The sequence below is a fragment of the Trachurus trachurus genome, assembly GCF_905171665.1.
Source record: "Trachurus trachurus genome assembly, chromosome: 15".
Classification (NCBI taxonomy): domain Eukaryota; kingdom Metazoa; phylum Chordata; class Actinopteri; order Carangiformes; family Carangidae; genus Trachurus; species Trachurus trachurus.
The window spans coordinates 420,630-443,904 of record NC_139906.1 but is presented as its reverse complement, the minus strand read 5'-3'; the positions used below and the strand labels follow the sequence as shown (position 1 = coordinate 443,904).

Here is a 23,275-nt window from a genome sequence, read left to right as displayed (position 1 = left end):
GTTACCCTCTACTTACTGGGTAACTCTAAGACAAGTAGTGTATAGGTGCATGACAGCTACTGTATAGGTGCAGCGTAAGGAGGGAGTAACAGCCATTACTTTATAATACAGCCCGTTACCCTCTACTTACTGGGTAACTCTAAGACAAGTAGTGTATAGGTGCATGACAGCTACTGTATAGGTGCAGACTAAGGAGGGGTAACAGTGCTCACTTACAGTAGGCTACTTACTGTACTTAAAGTTTATGAATGATCATGGATGTGGATGTGTCATGTGTTTTCTGGTTAATAAATAATAAAAACATTTTCTAACTCTCCGAATGACTCATTATTGTGGATGTATTACTGTATAGTTTGTGTTTTGCCCTTGGATGACAGAACTAGACTTTCATAGATGTGCATTTTAGAGAGGTAAGTTTACTACCAGCCAGCCTGTTACTGTATTGGAAAATGTCCACACTCTATACCCATTTCTCACCTATTCCAAACCATACAATTAAATAATGAATAATAAATCTCTGAAATAGAGGTGAAATGTCGCTGCTGACACTTTTGGAAAACATGGATTGCAACTGTGCTCATATTGTACAGTAGACTATTTAATTTCTAATGTACCTGGCAGGAGTTACACTGTAAGTCCGGGGAAAGTAGGACGTAATTGTACGGGAGTTACGCTCTAAGACACAGCCTAGTTATACTGTAAAATGCGGGGTAATTAGTGGCGGAGTGAGCGAGAGTTACTGTGTAATTTGGTGTAAAGTAGGACAGGAGTTACATGCCAAGATGCAGCCTAGTTAAACTGTAAAACAGCGAGAGTTACTCTGTACTTCTGTGGAAGTTGGTGTGAAGCAGGATGTAAATTACGCGCTAAGACGCAGCCTAGTTACACTGTAAATGCACGGGGGAAACAGGGGGGAAAGTGAGCTGCAGTTACTCAGTACTTGTGTGAAATAAGCGGCAACCTACACGGCAAGAGAGCGGTAGGTACGCTGTAAGTCGCGGGCCGTATTATGTAGTGCTACCTTTTTTTTAAACGCACTGATAATATAAAAAGTCTTAAGCCCCTCCACAAATGAAGACATCTGTCTGACATAGACTGTAACAACCACAGGTAACACTCCTGTAAATAAATGGTTTATAATGTTTTTAAATCATGAAGACCATTGGACGTTGCTGCTCCTGTGTCCTGTGATTTCATTGGTTGTTTTGAATTCAGTGACGATCACACGTTATGAATCACAGGAAACAGACGATATTTATTTAAAACAACATTAAAAAACATTTCTATGAGGATTCTCTGTACAACGTCTTCATCATCGCGGCTCAGAGCGACGTCACCGGCGCCATCTCACCACATGAGTCACAACTACAACTCCCAAGATGCATTTGGGTGAGAAACGTCCAATCACGGAGCTCAGAGCTGCTGCGTCAGGCGACCGGGTGGAACCTCGAGCGCCGTACGACATCGTCTCCACGGTAACGGCTACGGAGTCTGATGCGTGTCGTAGTTCAGGGCGCGTGACCTCACAGCAGGTTGTGATGTCACGGTTCATTTGCATATCAGCAGCAGGTGCATGCTGGGAGCTCCGTCATCTAGACGACCGCCGTGTTGACCTTCTTCCTCTCCGGTTCGGCAACGTTCAGGAAGCTGATCCGACCGTCACGCTCGTCCCGCCGCGCTCGCCGCCGCCTCTTCTCTCCTCGCCGTGACGACGATGACGATGACCAGCAGGGGGCGTGGCCACAGCTCCGGCAGTGACCGTGCAGGACGACGGCGGCCGTCAGCGTCACCACGGTGACGGTCAGTCCGGCCAGAACCAGCAGCACGATGAGCTGCACCTCCGTCAGGCCCGAGCCGCCGCCGCGCTCGCTCACCGTCACCTAGGGGAGGTTAACATGGAAATATGTGCACATACACACTGAAAATGTTGACACACACATTGACAAGGTGCACACATTGAAATACTTGCACATACATTGACATGATGTGCAGACACGCACTGAAAATTTCCACACCCTACCACCTTCTCACACAGCGGGATATAGACCGAATCTCCTTGTTGTTTACATTCTACTTCCGGGTAGAAAACCAGCTGTAATCTGAATGAGATCAATAGTAACGAACGAGAGTTTAGCTATATATCATATTTTTCACGCCCTATCACCGTTTAGACAAATCTGAAATGATTGAAGAAACATGACTATTTCTGTGTGTGTGTTTTGTGTTGCTATGTGTTGTATTTATTCAGTTTGGGGGAATCACGGTGTCTAGAAAGCATCAGTGGCTCAGCTGACAGGGAAAGCTAACGGTAGCTAAGCTAACAGCGGTAGCTAAGCTAACACCAGGACGTCAGCTGTTAAAACCGTCCCGTTGTGGGACACGACATGAAACTACTCCAGTTAGCTCAGTCATGTTGGAACTCAGATATCCGCTGGAGAAAATATTTTTTCATGGAGCGTTTATTGAGTCACTGAGTTATTAAAGTTAAACAGGTAGCTAACCGTTAGCCCAGCTAATCTATGATAACCATGACCAGGGTTGCCAACTCTCACGCATCTGGCGTGTGTCACACGCTTTTAGGTCCTGTCTCACGCTCTCACACCACTCAAACTATTCTCACGCCAAAATCAAGCGATTTGGCAAAAAAAAAAAAAAAAAATTTCAAGCAAGCTTTGGCACTCATCAATAGGCTCTCTGATTGGTGTGCGTGATGCTTATCCGCGTGTCGATTGGACGGCTGCTCAAGCCTGTGATCACAGCACAGTAGGACGGGGAGTTATCGGAAATAAAATCATGTCCGCCGGCGAAGTCTCTATTTCATTATTCACCAGCAACAGAGAATTTCCACGACAATTTGGGGGCTCGTCCGGGATCCCTCGTGCAATCGTCTGGGACGGAACGCGGACAGCGACAGGCCAATCCTGGGAGAGAAAAACCTTCCAGCCTCCAAAACCTCAATTCCCCCTTTCCTCAACGCAGACGTCCCCGGTTCGAATCCCGCGTCAGGCAGACCTTTCCTGCATGTCATTCCCCCTCTCTCTGCCTCCCCCTTTCCTGTCTATCTCACTGTGCTATCAAATAAAGGTAAAAAACGCCCCCAAAAAAATACTTTAAAAAAACATTTCCAGTGTGTATGTGCACATATTTCAATGTTTTCACCCTGAACGGCCTCACATATCCCATAGTCACCTTAAACATCCGGTCGTCATGACGACTGCCGTTACCGCTAGTCCTCTGGTTTCCCGCCGTGGTCGTGTGACGCCTCGCCTCTCCTCCTCCTCCCGCCGTCCGGCCCGGCTCGTGGGCGTCGCGGCTCCCGAGCGGCGTCTCGCAGGTGGCGCCGGCGTAACCTGGGCGACAGACGCAGCTGAAGCCGGCGGCGCGGTCGAGGCAGCGGCCGGCGTGGAGGCACGGCCGGCTGGCGCAGTCGTCCAGGTTCACGGTGCAGAAGCGGCCGGTGAAGCCGGCGCCGCACACGCAGGAGAAGCGGTTGATCCCGTCCACGCAGGTGGCGCCGGCGCCGCACGGCGTCATCACGCAGTCGTCCACGTCCGTCTCACAGCGCCGGCCCGTGAAGCCGGCCAGACAACGACACGTCAGCTCCTCCGCAAAACCGTCGGCGTCTTCACACAGGCCGCCGTTTTTACACGGAGATCTAGAGACACACAGAGACATTTTATTGTGACTGGTCCTTTATTGTGACCGGTCCCTCTCTTTATTGTGACTGGTCCTTTATTGTGACCGGTCCCTCTCTTTGTTGTGACTGGTCCCTCACTTTAGTGTGACCGGTCCTTTATTGTGACTGGTCCTTTATTGTGACCGGTCCCTCTCTTTATCGTGACCAGTCCCTCTCTTTATTGTGTCCGGTCCCTCTCTTTATTGTGACCAGTCCCTCTCTTTATTGTGTCCGGTCCCTCTCTTTATCGTGACCAGTCCCTCTCTTTATTGTGACTGGTCCCTCTCTTTATTGTGTCCGGTCCCTCTCTTTATTGTGACCAGTCCCTCTCTTTATTGTGTCCGGTCCCTCTCTTTATCGTGACCAGTCCCTCTCTTTATTGTGTCTGGTCCCTCACTTTATCCACCACTTTCCGGAGAATGACGCTGGGTGTTGCCATGACACTCGATTCCACCGGAAAGATTAACTGGGCTAACCGTTAGCTGTTAGCCGTTAGCAGTGTCAATACACAATAACTCAATAAACGCTCCATGAAAAAATATTTTCTCCAGCGGATATCTGAGTTCCAACATGACTGAGTTAACTGGAGTAGTTTCATGTCGTGTCCCACAACAGGAGGGTTTTAACAGCTGACGTCCTGCTGTTAGCTTAGCTGCTGCTGTTAGCTGTCAGCAGCAGCTAAGCTAACAACTACGATAACCATGATTAATTACAAAAACGTGCACACAGAAATAGTAATGTTTGTTCAATTATTCGTTTTATAGACTTAACAAACATCAGATTTAGTCAAAACGGTTTTGGCAGCCCGGAGCCCCCACATATGGTACCTACACCGGTGGGGGAGCATTCACACATCAGTCCGACAGCTCATTTCTCCGACTACCCATTCTACAGTGTTAAGGTTAAGGGTTAGGGCTACTTAAGTCGGAGAAATGGGAGGTCGGACTAATGGACGCAAAAATAAAGAAATATGGTCGGAGAGTCACGTGGGTATGCCGAGCAAGATGGCGGCGCAGTAGAGGAGCTCCGTTCACCCACCGATATTTATAAAGTTTTACTGCATGAAAAACCACTACTTTTTTGCAAAACAATAATCCTTGGCGTTCACGATTCGTGCTTGAGCAGACCAGAGTGTTTTTTGGACCTCAATGGCGACCACATCGAAGTACTTCAAAGATACGTTCCGCATGGCTACCAGAAATACACCGCCGACTGAAGTTAAGCTAACTTCAGACCCGCCGTCGCCAATGCAGCCAGCAAAACAACCTGCCGAAAAAACTGCAAGCATGGAGAATTTGTTTGTCGAAATCTCCAAAATGAATAACACGCTACAGGGAGTGGCAGCAGACATAATAACTATTAAAGAAACAACAAATGAGCTAAAAAACACCGTGAGCGGCATTCAAGAAAGGCTCGAGGAGGCGGAGGGGCGGATTTCCCACCTGGAGGACACGACTGGCCGGCTTGTGAATGACGGAGAAGGCGTTGAGAGAAAGATGGAAGTTTTGTGGGATCGCATTCAAATGCTTGAAAATCACAGCAAACGAAACAATGTAAGACTACTGGGGCTGAAAGAAACATATGGGACGAACGGCACAATGGAAGAATGTGTGAAGAAAATGCTGAGAGACGGTCTCGGTCTTGATGTCGAGGGTGAATTTGAAATAGAGCGGGCACACCGAGCACTCGCCCCCGTCCCCAATGAGGACCAGCCGCCCAGACCGGTGCTGGTCAGATTTCTGCGCCAGTCAGCGAGGGAGAAAGTTCTGAAGGCTGTCAGAATAAAACGAGGTCTCGAGTGGGAAGGAGCGAGACTCTCCGTGTTTCCAGACATGTCGAGGGAACTGGCCGAGAAGAGGAAGACCTTCACGGCCGCGAAGAAAACACTGCAGCAGCTCAATGTGAGATACACGCTGGCGCACCCGGCAACTCTACGATTCACTTGGAAAGGGAAAAACCGGAGCTTCACGAGCGCAAAGGAGGCGGAAAAATTCATCCAAATGAACTGCAGTTCAAATGGGTAAGCAAGCACGAACGCTTAAAAACATAAACAGTGCACAATACAAGATGACGTGGACATTGAGAAATAGACTGATCTAAAAGTGGACAGTGTGTAACAGATATTGGTGGGGGTCTGGGTCTGATCCTGTACCGCCTGAGCAGAAAGCCAGACTGGCTAGAGGTGTAATAACCCACGGACCAAAACGTCCGTTGTTTTCCTTTCTTCTTCTGTTTTTCTTTTGTTTTAGTATGGCTGGAGAAAAGCCAGGCGCCCCAGTTAATGTTTTGTGGGGCTTGTTTAAGTTTGTTTTTTTGTATTTTTTCTTTTTCTTTCATGAAAGTGTTAAAGTTTACAACGCTGTTCATAAAGTGGTTTATACAGAGTTGCACCTGGTGATGACAGCTACTGATAGAGAGGAAAGTGAGATGTTGACATTACATGATGCATTAATAGGGGACATAGCATCAGAATTTCACAATACGTTTTCTTTCATACTAAAATATGACTAGGAATTATGTCACATGCATAAGCTGGAACATCAATGGATGTGGAAATCCTGTAAAAAGAGGGAAGGTATTGACTTATCTAAAACATAATAATACTGATATCGCTTTCTTACAAGAAACACACTTTGTAAAAGAAGAAGCACTCAAACTGAAACGGAGCTGGGTCGGACATATTTTTCATAGTTCTTTCTCTACCAAACGGAACGGGGTAATCATATTGGTGAATAAAAATTTGAGTTTCTCTTTACTTAAGGAGGTTAAAGATGATGAGGGCAGAATGATATGCGTACAGGCACTGATAAATGGGACTAAGATGACGCTTTGCAACATTTATGCCCCAAACAAGGGAGATCCAAACTTTTTCCATGAAGTAAACAAGACACTGGGTGATATAGAGGGCCAGATAATATTAGCAGGAGATTTCAACCAAGTTTCAGATCCCTTTTTGGATAGGAGCAAATTTAGTGGTCCAATAACGTCTAAGGATAGAGCTGCGATACATATGATGAGTGAGGATATGGGATTGGTGGACATATGGCGTCTGATAAATCACAGTGACAGAGAATATACTTTTTATTCACACTGCCACCAATCCTATTCCAGGATTGACATGTTTTTGATAGCCAACACAATAATAAAACAAGTTGTTAATTGCAAGATTAAAGCAATGGCTCTCTCAGATCATGCAGCAGTCGAACTTAGCATTGACATAAATACTGACACTGAGAAAAAAGGTAGATGGAGGATGAATACATCTTTATTACAGGATGAATTCTTCAACCTGTCTTTAAAGGACGATCTTATATCCTTTTTTGAAATTAATGCTGGCAGCGCAACCTCAAAAGCGATGGAATGGGAAGCATCAAAAGCGTACATTAGGGGAAAAATTATAGCACATTCATCCAAAAAGAAAAAAGAGGATATGAAGAGAATAAAAGAGTTGGAATCTGAAATTAGTAGTCGGGAAATAGAATTATCAAAAAACTTCTCAGATAAATTATATCGAGATATATGTAAGCTTAAATTCCAACTCCAAGAAATTTATAATAAAAAAGTGGAGTATGCTTTATTTAGGCTGGGGACAAATTTCTATGAAGGGGGAGAGAAGACAGGTAAGCTGCTTGCTAGACAATTAAAACAACAAAATTCCTACAGTGTAATACCAGCAATTAAGAAGGGAGATAAAATAGTTTCCTCAACAAAAGAAATAAGTGAGGTCTTCCAACAGTTCTACAAAGAACTATATACATCAGACATCAACCCCACACAAGAAGAATTGATGGGATTTTTCTCTAACATTAATCTGCCTAGACTGTCACCTGAACAGGTGGAATTATTAGATAATTTAATAACAGAGAATGAAATCAGGAATGCAGTTTCATGTATGAAATCAGGGAAATCACCGGGCCTTGATGGATTCCCTGTGGAATACTACAAGCAGTATATAGATATCTTGGCTCCAATTTTGCAAGAGATATACAATGAAGCTTTCAAAACAGGAACTCTTCCCCCAACATTTAATGAGGCCTTAATATCAGTGATACCTAAAAAGGATAGGGACACCACAAATCCCGCTAACTACCGACCTTTAAGTTTGATAAACCTGGACTGTAAGATCCTGACTAAAATCCTGGCTACGCGTCTAGAGAAGGCTCTGCCGAATATTATACACTCTGACCAAGTCGGATTTATGAAAAATAGGTCCTCGACCGACCATATGAGAAGATTACTACACCTAATTTGGCTGAATCAGACAGGAAAAGAACCGGTCGTTGCCCTCTCGCTTGATGCCGAGAAGGCATTCGATCGAGTTCAATGGGAATTTTTATTTGCAGCCTTGTCACATTTTGGTTTTGGACCAACCTTTATTAAATGGATCAGAACTATATACAAAAACCCTAAGGCAGCGGTGATAACAAACGGTGTAATCTCGCCCTCTTTCAACCTCACCAGAGCCACTCGACAGGGTTGCGCTTTGTCGCCATTGCTGTTTAATATTGTACTGGAACCATTGGCTATTGCCATCAGAGCTAATGCAGCTATTAGAGGGGTGGAAGGAGGAGGGAAAGAGCACAAACTATTATTATATGCGGACGATATTTTGATGCTGATAAAAGACCCATTAAACTCGATACCACACCTGATGAACACGATACAATCTTACTCTAAATTATCAGGATATAAAATTAACTGGACAAAGTCGGAAGCTATGCCTATATCTGGTTTATGCAATTCCAATGTACTGACAAATTTCGGCTTTAAATGGATGTCAAAAGGGATGAAATACTTGGGAATCAAACTCAGTAGTGAAGTGGAGGAAATACCTTCACTAAATTTAGAACCTTTATTGCAAAAAATTAGAACTAATTTGGATAAATGGGGGAAACTTAATCTTACATTATGGGGAAAGGTCAATGTGATAAAGATGGTGGTCTCTCCGCAAATTAATTATGTGCTTATGATGTTACCAGTAAATGTATCACCTCAGATCTTTAAACAGTATGATACAATAATTAAAGAATTTTTATGGGACAGGAAAAGACCCCGAATTAAATTCAGTAAAATGTGCTCTCCTAGAGACAGAGGAGGCCTTGGGTTGCCAGACCTGAGATTATATTATGTCTCCTTTGAAATGGCAAATTAGCCAAACACTGGAATAAGGACAACCAGCTAGAGTGGGTTACTATTGAAAATAAGATATCATCCCCTTTCACTCCTATTGATAGATTATCCCAGTCTACTCGTAATGTAGTGAACCCTATTATGGCTCACTCCAAAGAGATCTGGATCAAAATACATAAAATGCATAAATTATCACATTGTAAACAAAGATATTCTTCTCTGTGGCACAACCCCATGATAAGCATTGGGAAGAAATCAGTATATTGGAAGGAATGGCACCTCAATGGACTATGTCATGTTGCTGATCTATATGAGGAAGGTGTGTTTATGTCTTTCCTTGATATAAAAACGAAATACAATCTTAAGGGAAAGGAGCATTTCTGGAAATATCTACAGATCAGAGACTGTATTACATCCAAGATTCAGTATAAAGATGGAAACCACATCATGGACTATTTCATGCTGCCTGTGGAGCATCGCCGAGCCTCTATATTTTATAGAACAACAAACCAACTGCTCAGCGATAGCTGTCACGGCCTGAAAACGATATGGGAGAGGGACCTGGGATGTCTGATGGATGAGGAGGAATGGACGAGAATCATATCTAACAACGGGAAATTCATTAGGGAAGCTAAAGGGAAATTTACACAATACAAAATAACACATAGGTACTACTGGACTCCACAAAGACTAAATAGAGCCGGCATAATGAACAATAACTTGTGTTGGAAATGCCAGAAAGACATAGGTACTCTGTTACACTGTATCTGGGAGTGCCCTGTCATTCAGCCTTTTTGGAAAACAGTCCTGGACAATTTGAGCAAATGGCTGGGAAGTGACATACCGTTATCTCCCAGGTTATGTCTATTAGGAGACAGAAGCCAAATAGTAAACATATCAAGTGGAGAGTTCTCTGTAATCATGGCAGGGACTACAACGGCTGCCAGGGCAATACTTAAACTGTGGAAAACACCTAAAGCCCCTGAACTAAAAGAGTGGATAAACATTATGGTTAAAACAGCTTCATATAAAGTTATGCTCGACAAGATAAATAACAAGAATAAGGTCAAGGCACCAGTCTGTGACTTGTTTAGGACTCACATTATGACTGATGATCCTACAGCTTGAACGCCGTTTTCTGAGTGTATCCAACATGTATGTATCCACCTATTGTATGTATATGTTTTCCAGCTATGTGAATGCATCAATATGTCCCCTATACATCATTACATCATCGCATCATTTATATCATTTACATAATTTATGTGGTATTCTTATGTTATTTTTGTTTTTCTATGCCACTGACACCTCATGTAACGTGCATAAGATGTCTGAAAATGTAAAATGTTCTAATGTCATACACCAGAGATAAAAGAAATAAAAACTTGAATTACAAAAAAAAGAAATATGGTCGGAGAAATGGGTAGTCGGACAGACGTCATGCGCCCACACCGGTGGCTAACGCTACCAGTTAGCCGCTAACGCTACCAGTTAGCTGCTCGTTAGAACGGGTGGCTAACGCTACCAGTTAGCTGCTCGCTAGAACTGATGGCTAACGCTACCAGTTAGCCGCTAACGCTACCAGTTAGCCGCTCGCTAGAACTGGTGGCTAACGCTACCAGTTAGCCGCTAACGCTACCAGTTAGCCGCTCGCTAGAATGCTACTAAAACCCACTTCCGTTGTGGTGTGTGTGACGCAATGGATCATGGGAGAATAAAGTGGTGGATTGTGTGAACCGACCTCCTCTGGTGACACGGTCCGGTCTTCAACTGACAGTCGTTGCCGTGGAAACCCTCTGGACACAGACAGGTGTATTCGCCGCTGTCCTCCATCACGCAGCTCGCTCCGTTCTGACACGGCCGCCGCTCGGCGCACACCGACAGGTCTGAGGCAAGTAAATAAAATAATAAAATGTATTAAGACGTAAACAAACGAACGTGACAAGCAAACGATCAAACGTGACAAACAAACAAACAAACTCGTTCGACCAATGAGCTCTGACCTTTGTCACAGAAGCGGCCGCCCCACCCGCGCTGGCAGCTGCACTGCCACGGCTGCTGGCAGTCGCCGTGGACGCAGCCCGGCATCACCACGCAGCGGTCGCAGCGCTCACCGGCCCAACCCGGGTCACACCTACACACACACACACACACACACACACACACACACCCTTTGTTTTGTAAATGTACTCTGTTTGGCTTCACTGTCCAAAGTTAGACAATATTACATCATTAAAAGGGATGTTCAATTTCTCATGTCGGGGCTTCAATACCAGAGGGACATTACAGACGAGCACTATGGAGGTATTTGGATGTTTTTTGGTGTTTTTGGACGAAGAAAAGTGAGCTCCGTTCTCAACCGTCATATGGACATGCAGTGCTGCACGGAGCCCCGCTGTAACTCAGAGAAGCCACGGAGGACTCTGAAACTTCTCCCAGCCCTTAGTCCACATGAGGGGGAGGAGATAATGAATGAAATTTGAATTTTGGGTGAACTATCCCTTTAATCTTATTATCCTTTTATCCAAATGGCAAATTCATACTGGTAAATGTCGATACACAAATCAAAATCCTTTTTTCTTACATTTAAGAACTAAACTATTGAAAATTCTAATAAGATTAAAGCTATTAAGACCTTGAACCTGTAGCTCTACAACGTCTTTTTATAATGCAATCTGTAAAAAACGCCTTTATGTCCAGTATGTAGCCTCTTGGCGCTAGTCTTTGTTGCTGTGTTGATTTGTATTGTTGTTTTGCACAATTCTTAATAAAGTTGTGAAAAAATAAAATAGACATGATGATGATGATGATATCATGATGATGATGTCACGGCGCCTCACCTGCAGGCTCCGCCCTCGTCACACTGGCTGTTGGCGGCGTCGCAGCTGCAGTCGCTTCCTGTTGGAGACAGGAAGCTGCCTGTCAAAATAAGAGCGCGTGTGTGTGTGTCAGTGTGTGTGTGTGTGTTTCTGTGTGTGTCAGAGTGTGTGTGTGTGTGTGTCAGAGTGTGTGTGTCAGTGTGCGTGTGTGTTTCTGTGTGTGTCAGAGTGTGTGTGTCAGAGTGTGTGTGTCAGTGTGTGTGTGTGTTTCTGTGTGTGTCAGTGTGTCAGTGTGTGTGTCAGAGTGTGTGTGTCAGTGTGAGTCTCTGGTGGGACATTAGGATCAGGCAGTTTGACCTCTGACCTCTGGCAGCCGCCGGCACGCGTGGCGTTCAGGGACAGCTGCTGCTGCAACTGCTGCAAGGAAAACACTGTCACCTCCTCCTCCTCCTTCATCCCTACTCCTCCTCCTCCTCCTCCTCTTCCTCTCTCTCCTCCTCCTCCTCTTCTTCCTCCCTATTCTTCATCTCCTCCTTCATCCCTCCTCCTCTTCTCCACTCAGTCAGTCTTTACTCTCTCTCCCTGTTTCCTGTTTCTGGATAAAACCTTATTTTTTAAACTGTATGAAGTCTGGAGTGTTGTGAGGTCACCGTGACCTCTGACCTCTGACCTCTGAGTCGCTGGACGCTGCCGTTTCCCAGCAGCACTCGAACGCGTCAGATGATCCAAATTCCTCTGTGATGTTTGGACAAATGAAAAAACACTCAGCCAGACTTTATTTTCTCCCGAGGATCAAACTGGGAGCGGGTCACCATGACGACAGGGCCGCGGCCGTGACCTCTGACCCCCCCGGCTCAGGTGGAGGAGCGGCGGCGGATCGAGTGTCGTCAGGAACGAGGACGGATCGCTTTCAAAGGAAGTCGTGAGACAACGACTCGTCCTCGACTCCGACAACAGCTGGGAGGTGCTAAGTGTTATCTGAGGGGGGGGGGGGGTTAATCTGACAGCTGGTGGGTGGGGGGGGGTAGGGGGGTAGGGGGGGGGGGGGGGCAGAGGGGGGATTAACCAGAACAATGAGCCGGCGCTCAGACACGCGACACACCCACCGACTGATTTATCAGGATGCTTCACTGACACCAGAGACACAGAGAGAGATATTCCTGTCTGGGGCCACGGCCCCCGACCCCCCGGGCCTCCTCCTCACGGCCCTGAGGGGGGGGGGGGGGGGGGGAGGAGATGGAGAGGAGGAGATGGAGAGGAGGAGAGGAGAGGAGGAGATGGAGAGGAGGAGGAGAGGAAGAAGAGGAGGTAAAGAGGAGGTGATGAAGAAGAGGAGGAGGTGAAGAGGAGGTAAAGAGGAGGAGATGGAGAGGGGGGGGGATAACTGGTAGAGGAGGAGGTGAGGGAGGAGGAGGTGGAGAGGAGGAGGTAAAGAAGAGGTGAAGAAGAGGAGGAGATGATGATGAAGAGGAGAAGGTAAAGAAGTGGAGGTGATGAAGAGGAGGAGGAGGTGAAGAGGAGGAAGTGAAGAAGAAGAGGAGGAGGTGATACAGAGGAGGTGATGGAGAGGAGGTAAAGAGGAGGAGGTAAAGAAGAGGAGGAGGTGAAGAAGAGGAGGAGGTAAAGAAGAGGTGAAGAAGAGGAGGAGGTGATGGAGAGGAGGTAAAGAAGAGGTGAAGAAGAGGAGGAGGTGAATAGGAGGAAGTGAAGAAGAGGAGGAGGTAAAGAAGAGGTAAAGAAGAGGAGGAGGTGAATAGGAGGAAGTGAAGAAGAGGAGGAGGTGAAGAAGAGGTGAAGAAGAGGAGGAGGTAAAGAGGAGGAGATGAAGAGGAGGAGGTGAAGAGGAGGAGGTAAAGAGGAGGTGAAGAAGAGGAGGAGGTAAAGAAGAGGTGAAGAAGAGGAGGAGATGAAGAGGAGGAGGTGATGGAGAGCAGGAGGTAAGAGGAGCAGGTAAAGAGGAGGAAGTGAAGAAGAGGAGGTAAAGAGGAGGTGAAGAAGAGGTGATACAGAGGAGGTGATGGAGAGGAGGAGGTAAAGAAGAGGTGAAGAAGAGGAGGAGATGAAGAGGAGGAGGTGATGGAGAGGAGGAGGTAAAGAAGAGGTGAAGAAGAGGAGGAGGTAAAGAGGAGGAGGTGAAGAGGAGGAGGTGAAGAGGAGGAAGTGAAGAAGAGGAGGAGGTAAAGAAGAGGTGAAGAAGAGGAGGAGGTAAAGAAGAGGTGAAGAAGAGGAGGAGGTAAAGATGAGGTGAAGAAGAGGAGGAGGTAAAGAAGAGGTGAAGAAGAGGAGGAGGTAAAGAGGAGGAGGTGAAGAGGAGGAGGTGATGGAGAAGAGGAGGAAGTAAAGAGGAGGAGGTAAAGAGGAGGTGAAGAAGAGGAGGAGGTGAAGAGGAGGTGATACAGAGGAGGTGATGGAGAAGAAGTGAAGAAGAGGAGGAGATGAAGAGGAGGAGGTGAAGAGGAGGAGGTGAAGAAGAGGAGGTAAAGAGGAGGTGAAGAAGAGGAGGAAGTGAAGAAGAGGAGGTAAAGAGGAGGTGAAGAAGAGGAGGAAGTGAAGAAGAGGAGGTAAAGAGGAGGTGAAGAAGAGGAGGAAGTGAAGAAGAGGTGAAGAAGAGGAGGAGATGATGAGGAGGAAGTGAAGAAGAGGAGTCTGTTGTCTGTCTGACGTCTGCCCGATTTCACGTGAAACCGGGCAGACGTCAGACAGACAACAGACGCTGCATGTAACAGGATAAACTAGAAAATTTCCTCTCGGGAAATTTTGAATGGGCCACGGGAGCTACTGCGGGTTTTGCCATCTCTGTTAACATGGGAATCAAACCCACGATCTTAAGGTCAAGACAGAGCTGATCAGACAGACACATGATCATCTTTCTATAAGCACTGATATGGAGGAGCTGTAATCACATTAGGTTACCTGTGTGTGTGTGTGTGTGTGTGTGTGCACTGGTCCCTGCAGCTATTTCATAGCTGTTGGGACCAGTGCCCGGTGCGATTGCCCGTGGCCCTAACAAGTGGTCTGACAACATGTTGTCATGGTGATGTGGTATTGTTTTAGTAAAATGACATCCGGTTGGTTTGCCGACGGCCGTCTGCCTGACTGCACCTGAATGCAACACCAGTGCCTCCGTCCTTCCTCACACTACACAGTGGTGACAGTTTTAACAGGCTGTTTCCGTGGTTACCTACGGTCACGATGCAACATGGCCGCCTCGGTTCAGTGCGTCGCCCACTTATGTGTTTGTAACGACTTGTAACAACTCACACTGCAAAAACTCTACATCTTTCCAAGAATATTTGTCTTATTTCAGGTCAAAATGTCTCATTTCTAGTCAAAACTAATCTCTTTCCACTTAAAATAAGACTCATCACCTAAAAATGAACTTGTTTTTAGATCATTTTCACTTGTTTCAAACTAATTTTCACTTGAAATAAGTAGAAAAATCTGCCAGTGAAAGCAAGTTTTTTGTGTTTGTAATAAGAAAGAAAAACTTGCTCCACTATTAGATTTTTCTACTTTCTACTTTTCTACTTATTTTAAGTAGAATGAGATTTGTTTTGACTAGAAATAAGACAAATATTCTTGGTGAGATATTAGAGTTTTTGCAGTGCATTCTAAGGAACCAGAAAGCTTTCATTTGGATGCAGCTGTGATTCACCTTCAGTGAAATACGGATTTATGAAAGACAGGTTTGATTTTTGATCATAAAAAGACAAATAAGTTACAGACTGGGACTTTAACCTGTAGCCTAGTGACAGAGTCAGAGAAGATCAGGTCAGAGGAGGTTTTTACTACACAAGGTGATTATTTTACAACCTGTCGGGAGGAGGAGGAGGGATGAGGTCACCTGAAGAGGATCCCTCCTGAACTTTAATGATCAGTGAAGCCGCCGTCACAGAGATTCATGAAGCCCCCCCCCCTTCCTTCACACACACAAACACACACACACACACACACACACACACACACACACACACACACACACACACACACACACACACACACACACACACACCCGGTGGTGGTCTCTCTCCTCCTGCTGACACCTGTCTCCTCCTCAACACCCAGAGCTGCTCTGATTAATCTGCTGCCAGCTGACTGAGTGTGTGTGTGTGTGTGTGTGTGTGTGTGTGTGTGTGTGTGTGTGTGTGTGTGTGTGTGTGTGTGTGTGTGTGTGTGTGTGTGTGTGGTCACGGTGGGGGTGGGGGGTTTGGAGGGGGGGGGGGGGGGGGCAGAGGTGTCAAATGAAGAGAAGCTCCTTTAAGTGTCGTCTGTTTCTTCTCTCAGTCGAACACGACAGAAAAAACACAGAACGAAACTCCTGATATCAGTGATCAATACTACTGATCAATACTAGTGAGAAGTATTACTGATCAATACTATTGATCAGTAGTATTGATCAGTACGTCTTATTCTGAAAACCAGATGTTCTTCCTGTTTCTGGACCAGAGAGCGCGTCATGTGACCCCGAGGAGGAGGAGGAGGGAGAAAGAGGAAGAGGAGGAAAAAGAGGAGGAAAGAAGAGGAGGAAAATGAGAAGGAAAAAGAGTAGGAGGAAAGAAGAGGAAAAGGAGAAGACAACAGAGGAAGAGGAAAAGGAAAGAGGAAGAGGAAGAGGAGGAAAAAGAGGAGGATGGAAGAGGAGGAAAAAGAGAAGGAAAAGGAGGAAGAGGAAAGAAGAGGAGGAGGAAAAGGAAAGACGAAGAGGAGGGAGAAAGAGGAAGAGGAGGAAAAGAAGGAAGAGGAAGAAAGAGGAAGAGGAGGAAAAAGAGAAGCAAAAAGAGGAGGAGGAAAGAGGAAAGAAGAGGAGGAGGAAAAGGAGGAAGAGGAAGAGGAGGAAAAAGAATAGGAGGAAAGAGGAGAAGGAGGAAGAGGAGGAGGAGGGAAGAGGAATAAGAGGAGGAAGAGGAAAGAGGAGAAGGAACAGGAGGAAGAGGAAAGAAGAGGAGGAGGAAAGGGAAAGAGGAAGAGAGGGAGAAAGAGGAAGAGGAGGAAAAAGTGGAGGAGGAAGAGGAGGAAAAAGAGAAGGAAAAAGAGGAGGAGGGAAGAGGAAGAGGAGGAAAAGGAGGAAGAGGAAAGAAGAGGAGGAGGAAAAAGAAAGAGGAAGAGGACGGAGAAAGAGTAAGAAGAGGAAGAAGAGGAGGAGGAGGAGGAGGAGGAAGAGGAAGAAGAGGAAGAAGAGGAGGAAGAAGAGGAGCCTGAGGTCATGTGACCCTGAGGTCATGTGACCTACCTTGCGCGCTGCAGGGCGGGGCCATGAGGACGGTGAGGACGGTGAGGACGGCGGCTCTGAGCGGTGACATGTCTGAAACAGAGACGCAGTGAAAGGTGAGAGGAGCAGGTGGACGATAAATCAGCTGGTCCTGGATCAGAACCACACACACACACACACACCTACACACACACACACACACACACACACACACACACACACACACACACACACACACACACACACACACACACACACACACACACGCGTCAGAACCCGATCGGTACTGGAACCAGATGGTTTATGCATCATATTATATTTTATGACACAAACCGGTCTGAACCCGATCCACTCAACCAGCAGCGACAGAAGTGACGCAGCTAGAAGCCGTTTAGATTCTGTTAAAGGGATACGCCAATATTTATTTTCGTGTCTTGCCTGGACACTGGAAGTGTATAGGTAGTGTTAGCCTGCCTCCACCTAAAGTGGCTAATTAGCTTAGCTGAAACGCTGGAAGTGTATAGGTAGTGTTAGCCTGCCTTCTACCTAAAGTCGCTAATTAGCTTAGCTCAAACACTGGAAGTGTATAGGTAGTGTTAGCATGCCTCCACCTAAAGTCGCTAATTAGCTTAGCTCAAACGCTGGAAGTGTATAGGTAGTGTTAGCCTGCCTCCACCTAAAGTTGCTAATTAGCTTAGCTCAAACAATGGAAGTGTATGGGTAGTGTTAGCCTGCCTCCACCTAAAGTCATCAGAGAAACTCTTCAGCAACTCTAAAGGGAAACCAGCGGGCCGATCTTCGTCTCAGAGCTGACAAAACTCTCCGGTAAGGCATCTTGAGCGGTCAAATGCCGCTAACGGGACGAGATCGGTCAAAACGGAGGGTTCAAGCAAAGACGCTTTATTTTGGTTCAAGCTAGCTACATCGAGGGTAGGTTAGCTTCCTGTTTCAAAGTAAAAGCACAAATTCTATCGTCATGGTTTTCTGTATGTAAAGGGCAACGGGTGTTTTATTTTGTGAAAGTAACCGGAAGTGCATTGGTCACAACGGCTAGCTTGAGTAGTGCCAAATTCGTCCCAACAAAACTGTAAACAGCTGGTATTTAGACAAATTAACGACACACTGCTGATCTAAACTTTCTCGCCTAAAAATAAAAGCGTTTAAGCTAATTAGCGGTGCGCCAGCTCTGCCCGTATCTCCCTTGTTACCACATAGACCCAGAACCAGAGACCAGAACCACAGAGACCAGGTGTTTACAGGTTCTGATGATCTGATCCTCTGGTATCAGACCTGAGATCAGATCTAAGAGTCTGTAGAAACCGGACCTCGGACCTCGGGTCTCGGTGTGAAACCCGACCAGCTGACTGGCGCCGTGTCAACGACTCACTGGGATCAAACCTGTGACTCTTTGAAGTCGGACATTTCTGACACGTCAACGCCAACGCATCATCATGACCTCATCATGACCAGAACCAGAACCAGAACTCATGTTTCAGTGAACCTTCCAAGAACTGATGGGGGGGGGGGGGGGGGGGGGGCAGACAGCTGATCCTCCTCTTCATCACTCTAACACCTCAACATGATGATGAAGAAGACGTGAGAACGCTCGTCTCCATGCGTCCAATCAGAGCGCTGCAAATGGAATAACGGACTTCACAAGAAAAACTACTCGACGCGTCGTCTCTCCGACTTCCACGGCTCATTTCGTTTTGGTTACGCTGCGTTGTTAGGTCGGCTTCTGACGTTACTTCCTGTTTCGAGCAAGCCACCTTTTCCTGTTGTAATAGCCTACTACTCCCACGGCTCATTTCGTCATATCCACCACTTTATTTTCCCATGATCCATTGCGTCACACCACAACAGAAGTCGGTTTTCATCTTCCGTTTCACTCCGTAGTAGCATTCTAGCGAGCGGCTAACTGGTAGCGTTAGCCACCGGTGTAGGTACCAAATGTGGGGGCTCTGGGCTGCCCAAACCGTTTTGACTAATCTGATGTTTGTTAAGTCTATAAAACGAATTATTGAACAAACATTACTATTTCTGTTTGCACGTTTTTGTAATTAGTCATGGTTATCGTAGTTGTAAGCTTAGCTGCTGCTGACAGCTAACAGCAGCAGCTAAGCTACCATCAGGACGTCAGCTGTTAAAACCCTCCCGTTGTGGGACACAACATGAAACTACTCCAGTTAGCTCAGTCATGTTGGAACTAGGATATCCGCTGGGAAAAATATGTTTTTCATGGGCCGTTTATTGAGTTATTTAAGATACTGCTAACGGCTAGCAGCTAACGGTTAGCCCAGCTTATCTAAATAGACTTCATAAACATCAGAGTAGTCACAACGGTGATATAGTGACGTGAAAATGTGACAAAGCTAAAACCTCGTCCCTATTGTTCTCATTAAAATTAGCCTATGTGATGATTATAAATAAAGTCATCACGGCCAATGTCTATCAAGACAAGTGGAATCGAGTGTCATGGTGACACCCAGCGTCATTCTCCGGAAAGTGGTGGATAGAACGTCTCTGATTTAGTTTTGTTCGCTGCTAGGCTAGTTCTGTTTCAGAGTCAGCTGGTTAGCGTGACGTAACTTCTTGTACCGTAAACCGAGAGCAGAAGAAGAAAAACACTTCCTGTCATTGATACGAAGGTCCGAACCAACAAGAAGTTGTTTTCACTCTGCAAAAGGTCCGAAGCTGGTTCATTTGGTCCAGACCGAGACCACCTCTTTTGGTCGGACCAAGTTTTGGTCTTTTGGTGCGGAACGTTGAATTTAGGTTCGAACCAAACTGAAAAGTCTGTAAGTCCGGACCAAACGAGACAGGGAATAGAGAGTCAGAAATATATTTGTCAAACATTATTTGTTCCACCATTTCATCTGAATATGTTACATCTGAAGGTCGATGACGTCACAGCGTCATGACAACAAGGCCTGTCCCTGTTCGAAGGAGGACGCACCTCAGCGAACCTTCGTGACCTCCCGTATCCCAAGATTCTTTGCGCACCGTTATCATTAGCCACCTAGCACGCTAGCTATCGAACGTTGAGACGGCTCCACGCTGTAGCCATGGTAACCCCATTCTGTGAGGGCTTGGAGGAGTGGTCGATGTCCTTTCAAATGTTTAACATCAGGACGATGGTTACGTTTGGACGCAATCAGGAAACACTCCGAAGGTTAGACCGTCACATTTACCAACGGTTGACGCGGCCGTCGAAGGCTACGCTACGTAGCCGCGCAGGCTGATGGTGAGTTTCAACTGGAGTTGACTTTCAAAGATGGCTGCCCCGTATGTAGACAGCAGTAGAAGCTCCTGTAATGTTTGTTTATTAATTTACATTTTTCATGTGGTGTGTGCGAACTACAACGCAGGCCGTGCTAACAGTGGCTAACGATAGCCTGGTAGCTTTCGTAGACACGACAATCTTGTTTTTCCGACTTTGTAACTGGAACGCTGATAACTCGGCTGTGACGTCATTCCCAGCTCTGACTTCCGAGGTAAATGAAACGCACCGTGAGTCGTCTGAAGGCTGCAGCCGCTGAACTGGGACACGAACCATGTTTCCGTCCACACGCTTTTATTCGCATATGGAAACAGTAAAATTAGATTAAATGTCATGAATATCGATAAAAAGTTAATATGGTCGATCTCATCAGATTTTCTCTTGATCGATACAAAGTTGATGTGACAAATTCTGATGGAAACAGTTGTTTGTCTGATAAAAGTGAGTTGTGATCATGTTTTACTGTGCGTTCACACCAAAAGCTTCCAAAGCGTCAAAAACGGCGGAAGTCAATTCATTTTCAATGAGAGCCGGCGACACTGAGCGTCCAAAGCGTCAACAGGCGTCGCCGCGCTTCCAAAGCGTCCGTTTTGGTGTGAACGCACAATGTGGATTCCTCTACGTGTTCCAGCTTCACGTTCATATTTTTATCGATCTTCAGGTAATTCGATCGACTTGCGGATGGAAACAGGGTTTCTGCTACAGACTAACGACGAACGATGATGATGATGATGAAAATCTCTGGTATGGAGCTGGTTGAACGGTGTTACGAAGTGGAAGCAGGAAGTAACGTCGCCATGGGAACTCAACTCGGGAAGTTGAGTGAATGGGAGACAACACTTTTATTTCTAATCCGATTGAATAGTGTGATGATAAAACTCTCTGTCCTCTACCTGTTTAAAACACCAGAGAAACCAGCAGTTTGTTGTAAAACTATTGTAGAATAAAACTCCTTAGAGTCCGTAACCATAGAGACTCCAGGTGGCGTAGTGACGTCACCATGGCGACCACATGGCGTCCTTCCTTTCCCGTGTCAGTTGGTGACACCAGATCTGTAGTCACACTAAATACATTCTTCTGTTGCCGTGACAACAAACTGCTGGTTTCTCTTCATGAACCGTGATGTTTTAAACAGGTAGAGGACTGAGAGTTTTATCATCACATTAGAAATAAAACTTTGACTCCCGTTCACTCACATGGAGACTTTTTCTGAGTTGAGTTCCCATGGCGACGTTACTTCCTGCTTCCGCCTCGGCTCTCTATAAACCTGTCACTCGATCAGTCTGTGTTGTCCTCTTCATTTGAACAAAGCTAACAGTTTCCCTCCGCTCCCAGTCTTTGTGCTAAGCTAAGCTAAGCTAACCATGTGACCTGTCAGCTTCCTGTTCCTACCTGCTGCTTCCTGCCGGACTTCCTGCTCCTCCTCAGACCTGCTGCTCTCCCTCCATGCCGACTGCTCTCCTCTGTCTCCGGCCTCAGTCTGAGCAGCCTGTTGCTGTAGCGACCGACCTGCAGGTCGCTCTGCCCACACACTCGACTGGCAGGCGGCGGCGGCGGCGGCGGGAAACAAGGAGCTGGATCGTTTTCCAGAGATACAGTGACGAACGAGAACACACAGACAGGAACTGACATGCCTGGATTACTGAGTGTGTGTGTGTGTGTGTCCATAGTCACATACCAGAGCACACACACACACACACACACACACACACACACATAGCTACACTTACACACATAGCTACGCATACACACACCCCTCAGTCTTTACTTTCTCAACCAAACACTGAAAGAAAGGATCTGTGTGTGTGTGTGTGTTTGAGAAAGGATAGCAACAGGTGGCCAATTTAATGCTTCAACATGTAGCCATTCACACACACACACACACACACACACACACACACACACACACACACACACACACACACACACACACACTGCATTCTTCAGAGACAGGAGAGCAGTGTGTGTGTGTGTGTGTGTGTGTGTGTGTGTGTGTGTGTGTGTGTGTGTGTGCAGATGGAGAAGCAGCTCTAATGTGAACGACCTCATGTTTTTAGAGCTGATGTGTTTTCAGACGTCGACAGTCGAGTGTAAACAGGATTTACTACAAGTATCATAACAAAGTACAAGTACTATAAGTACTACAAGTACCTAGTCTGTGTTATCAGTCTGATTAGTCTTCAGTAGGGGGGGGGCTTTTTGTTGCCTTTAAAGGGATAGTTCAACATTTAGTCAAACTGGCCCATCACCATAATCCCTATAGTCATAGCAGTAGGTTCGTTACCTTTAATTGTCGGTGCAAGCTGTTTTTAGAACGGCGGAGCAGAGCCGTGAGCTGCTCAGAGCTACGCTACGGAGGCTCATTATGGGATTTCTTGGTTTCAAACTCATCAAACTCATCAAATACACAATCCAACAACTCCACAACGCTCTGGTGGACAAGTTGTGACCTGCACATTCACCACACTATGAGATAATAACACAACGTTACCACACAGAGTTGTTTTAGAGGGAAATACAGAGACTGTTGATGAAAAACTGTCCCTGAAGGCAACGTGCATCAGTGGTTTTGCATGAATTTACCTCTAAAACTAGCCCTTTAATGGATAGTACAGTGGAGGGAGAGACAGGAAGTGGGGAGGCAGAGAGAGGGGGAATGACATGCAATGAACACCGCCGCTTATTGAGCAATGGTTGATCAATGGTTGGTCAGTTACTGAAATGACGTCTACAACACAACAAAGGTGAGAGGCGTTCAAAGACACTGGGAAACCACAGAGACTGAGTCTGAAGACGATCGGATCAAACGACTGAGGAAGAAGCTCAACATGGAAACACGACGGGACAAATGTCTTTCTGCAACGTCAGAGGAAGAAGAAGAAGAAGAAACTAAAACTGAAACTTTCCATCATCAAACTCCTTCAGGTGTCAAAGGTCAAACCTGTGTCACAGAGGCCCCGCCCCTCGCCCTGTGAAAAATTCTGCACATGTGAAAAATTTTGCACATGTGCATCGTGTGGTTTTGGCCCAATTACATGTGAATCACATGTTACCACATGTGTTACCATGTAGAGCACATGTGTAAAACATGTTACCACATGTAAAATGGGTTCACATGGGAAACCACACGATGCACATGTGCAAAATGTGAAAAATGTTGC

At 46.1% G+C, this 23,275-nt stretch overlaps 2 protein-coding genes across 2 annotated transcripts in view; both read right to left on the bottom strand.

The window, feature by feature from the left end:
- The window catches only part of mea1 (male-enhanced antigen 1), a 272,028-nt gene that overhangs the window by 41,036 nt on the left and 207,717 nt on the right, over positions 1–23,275 (bottom strand). The window lies entirely within an intron of this gene.
- Positions 1,593–21,746, bottom strand: dlk2 (delta-like 2 homolog; the record flags this gene model as incomplete). Its single annotated transcript, XM_083988685.1, has 8 exons — positions 1,593–1,880; positions 3,190–3,655; positions 10,548–10,692; positions 10,810–10,940; positions 11,647–11,704; positions 16,856–16,927; positions 20,344–20,374; positions 21,507–21,746. 8 exons carry the CDS (start codon positions 21,744–21,746, stop codon positions 1,593–1,595), a joined length of 1,431 nt encoding a protein of 476 aa, XP_083844811.1.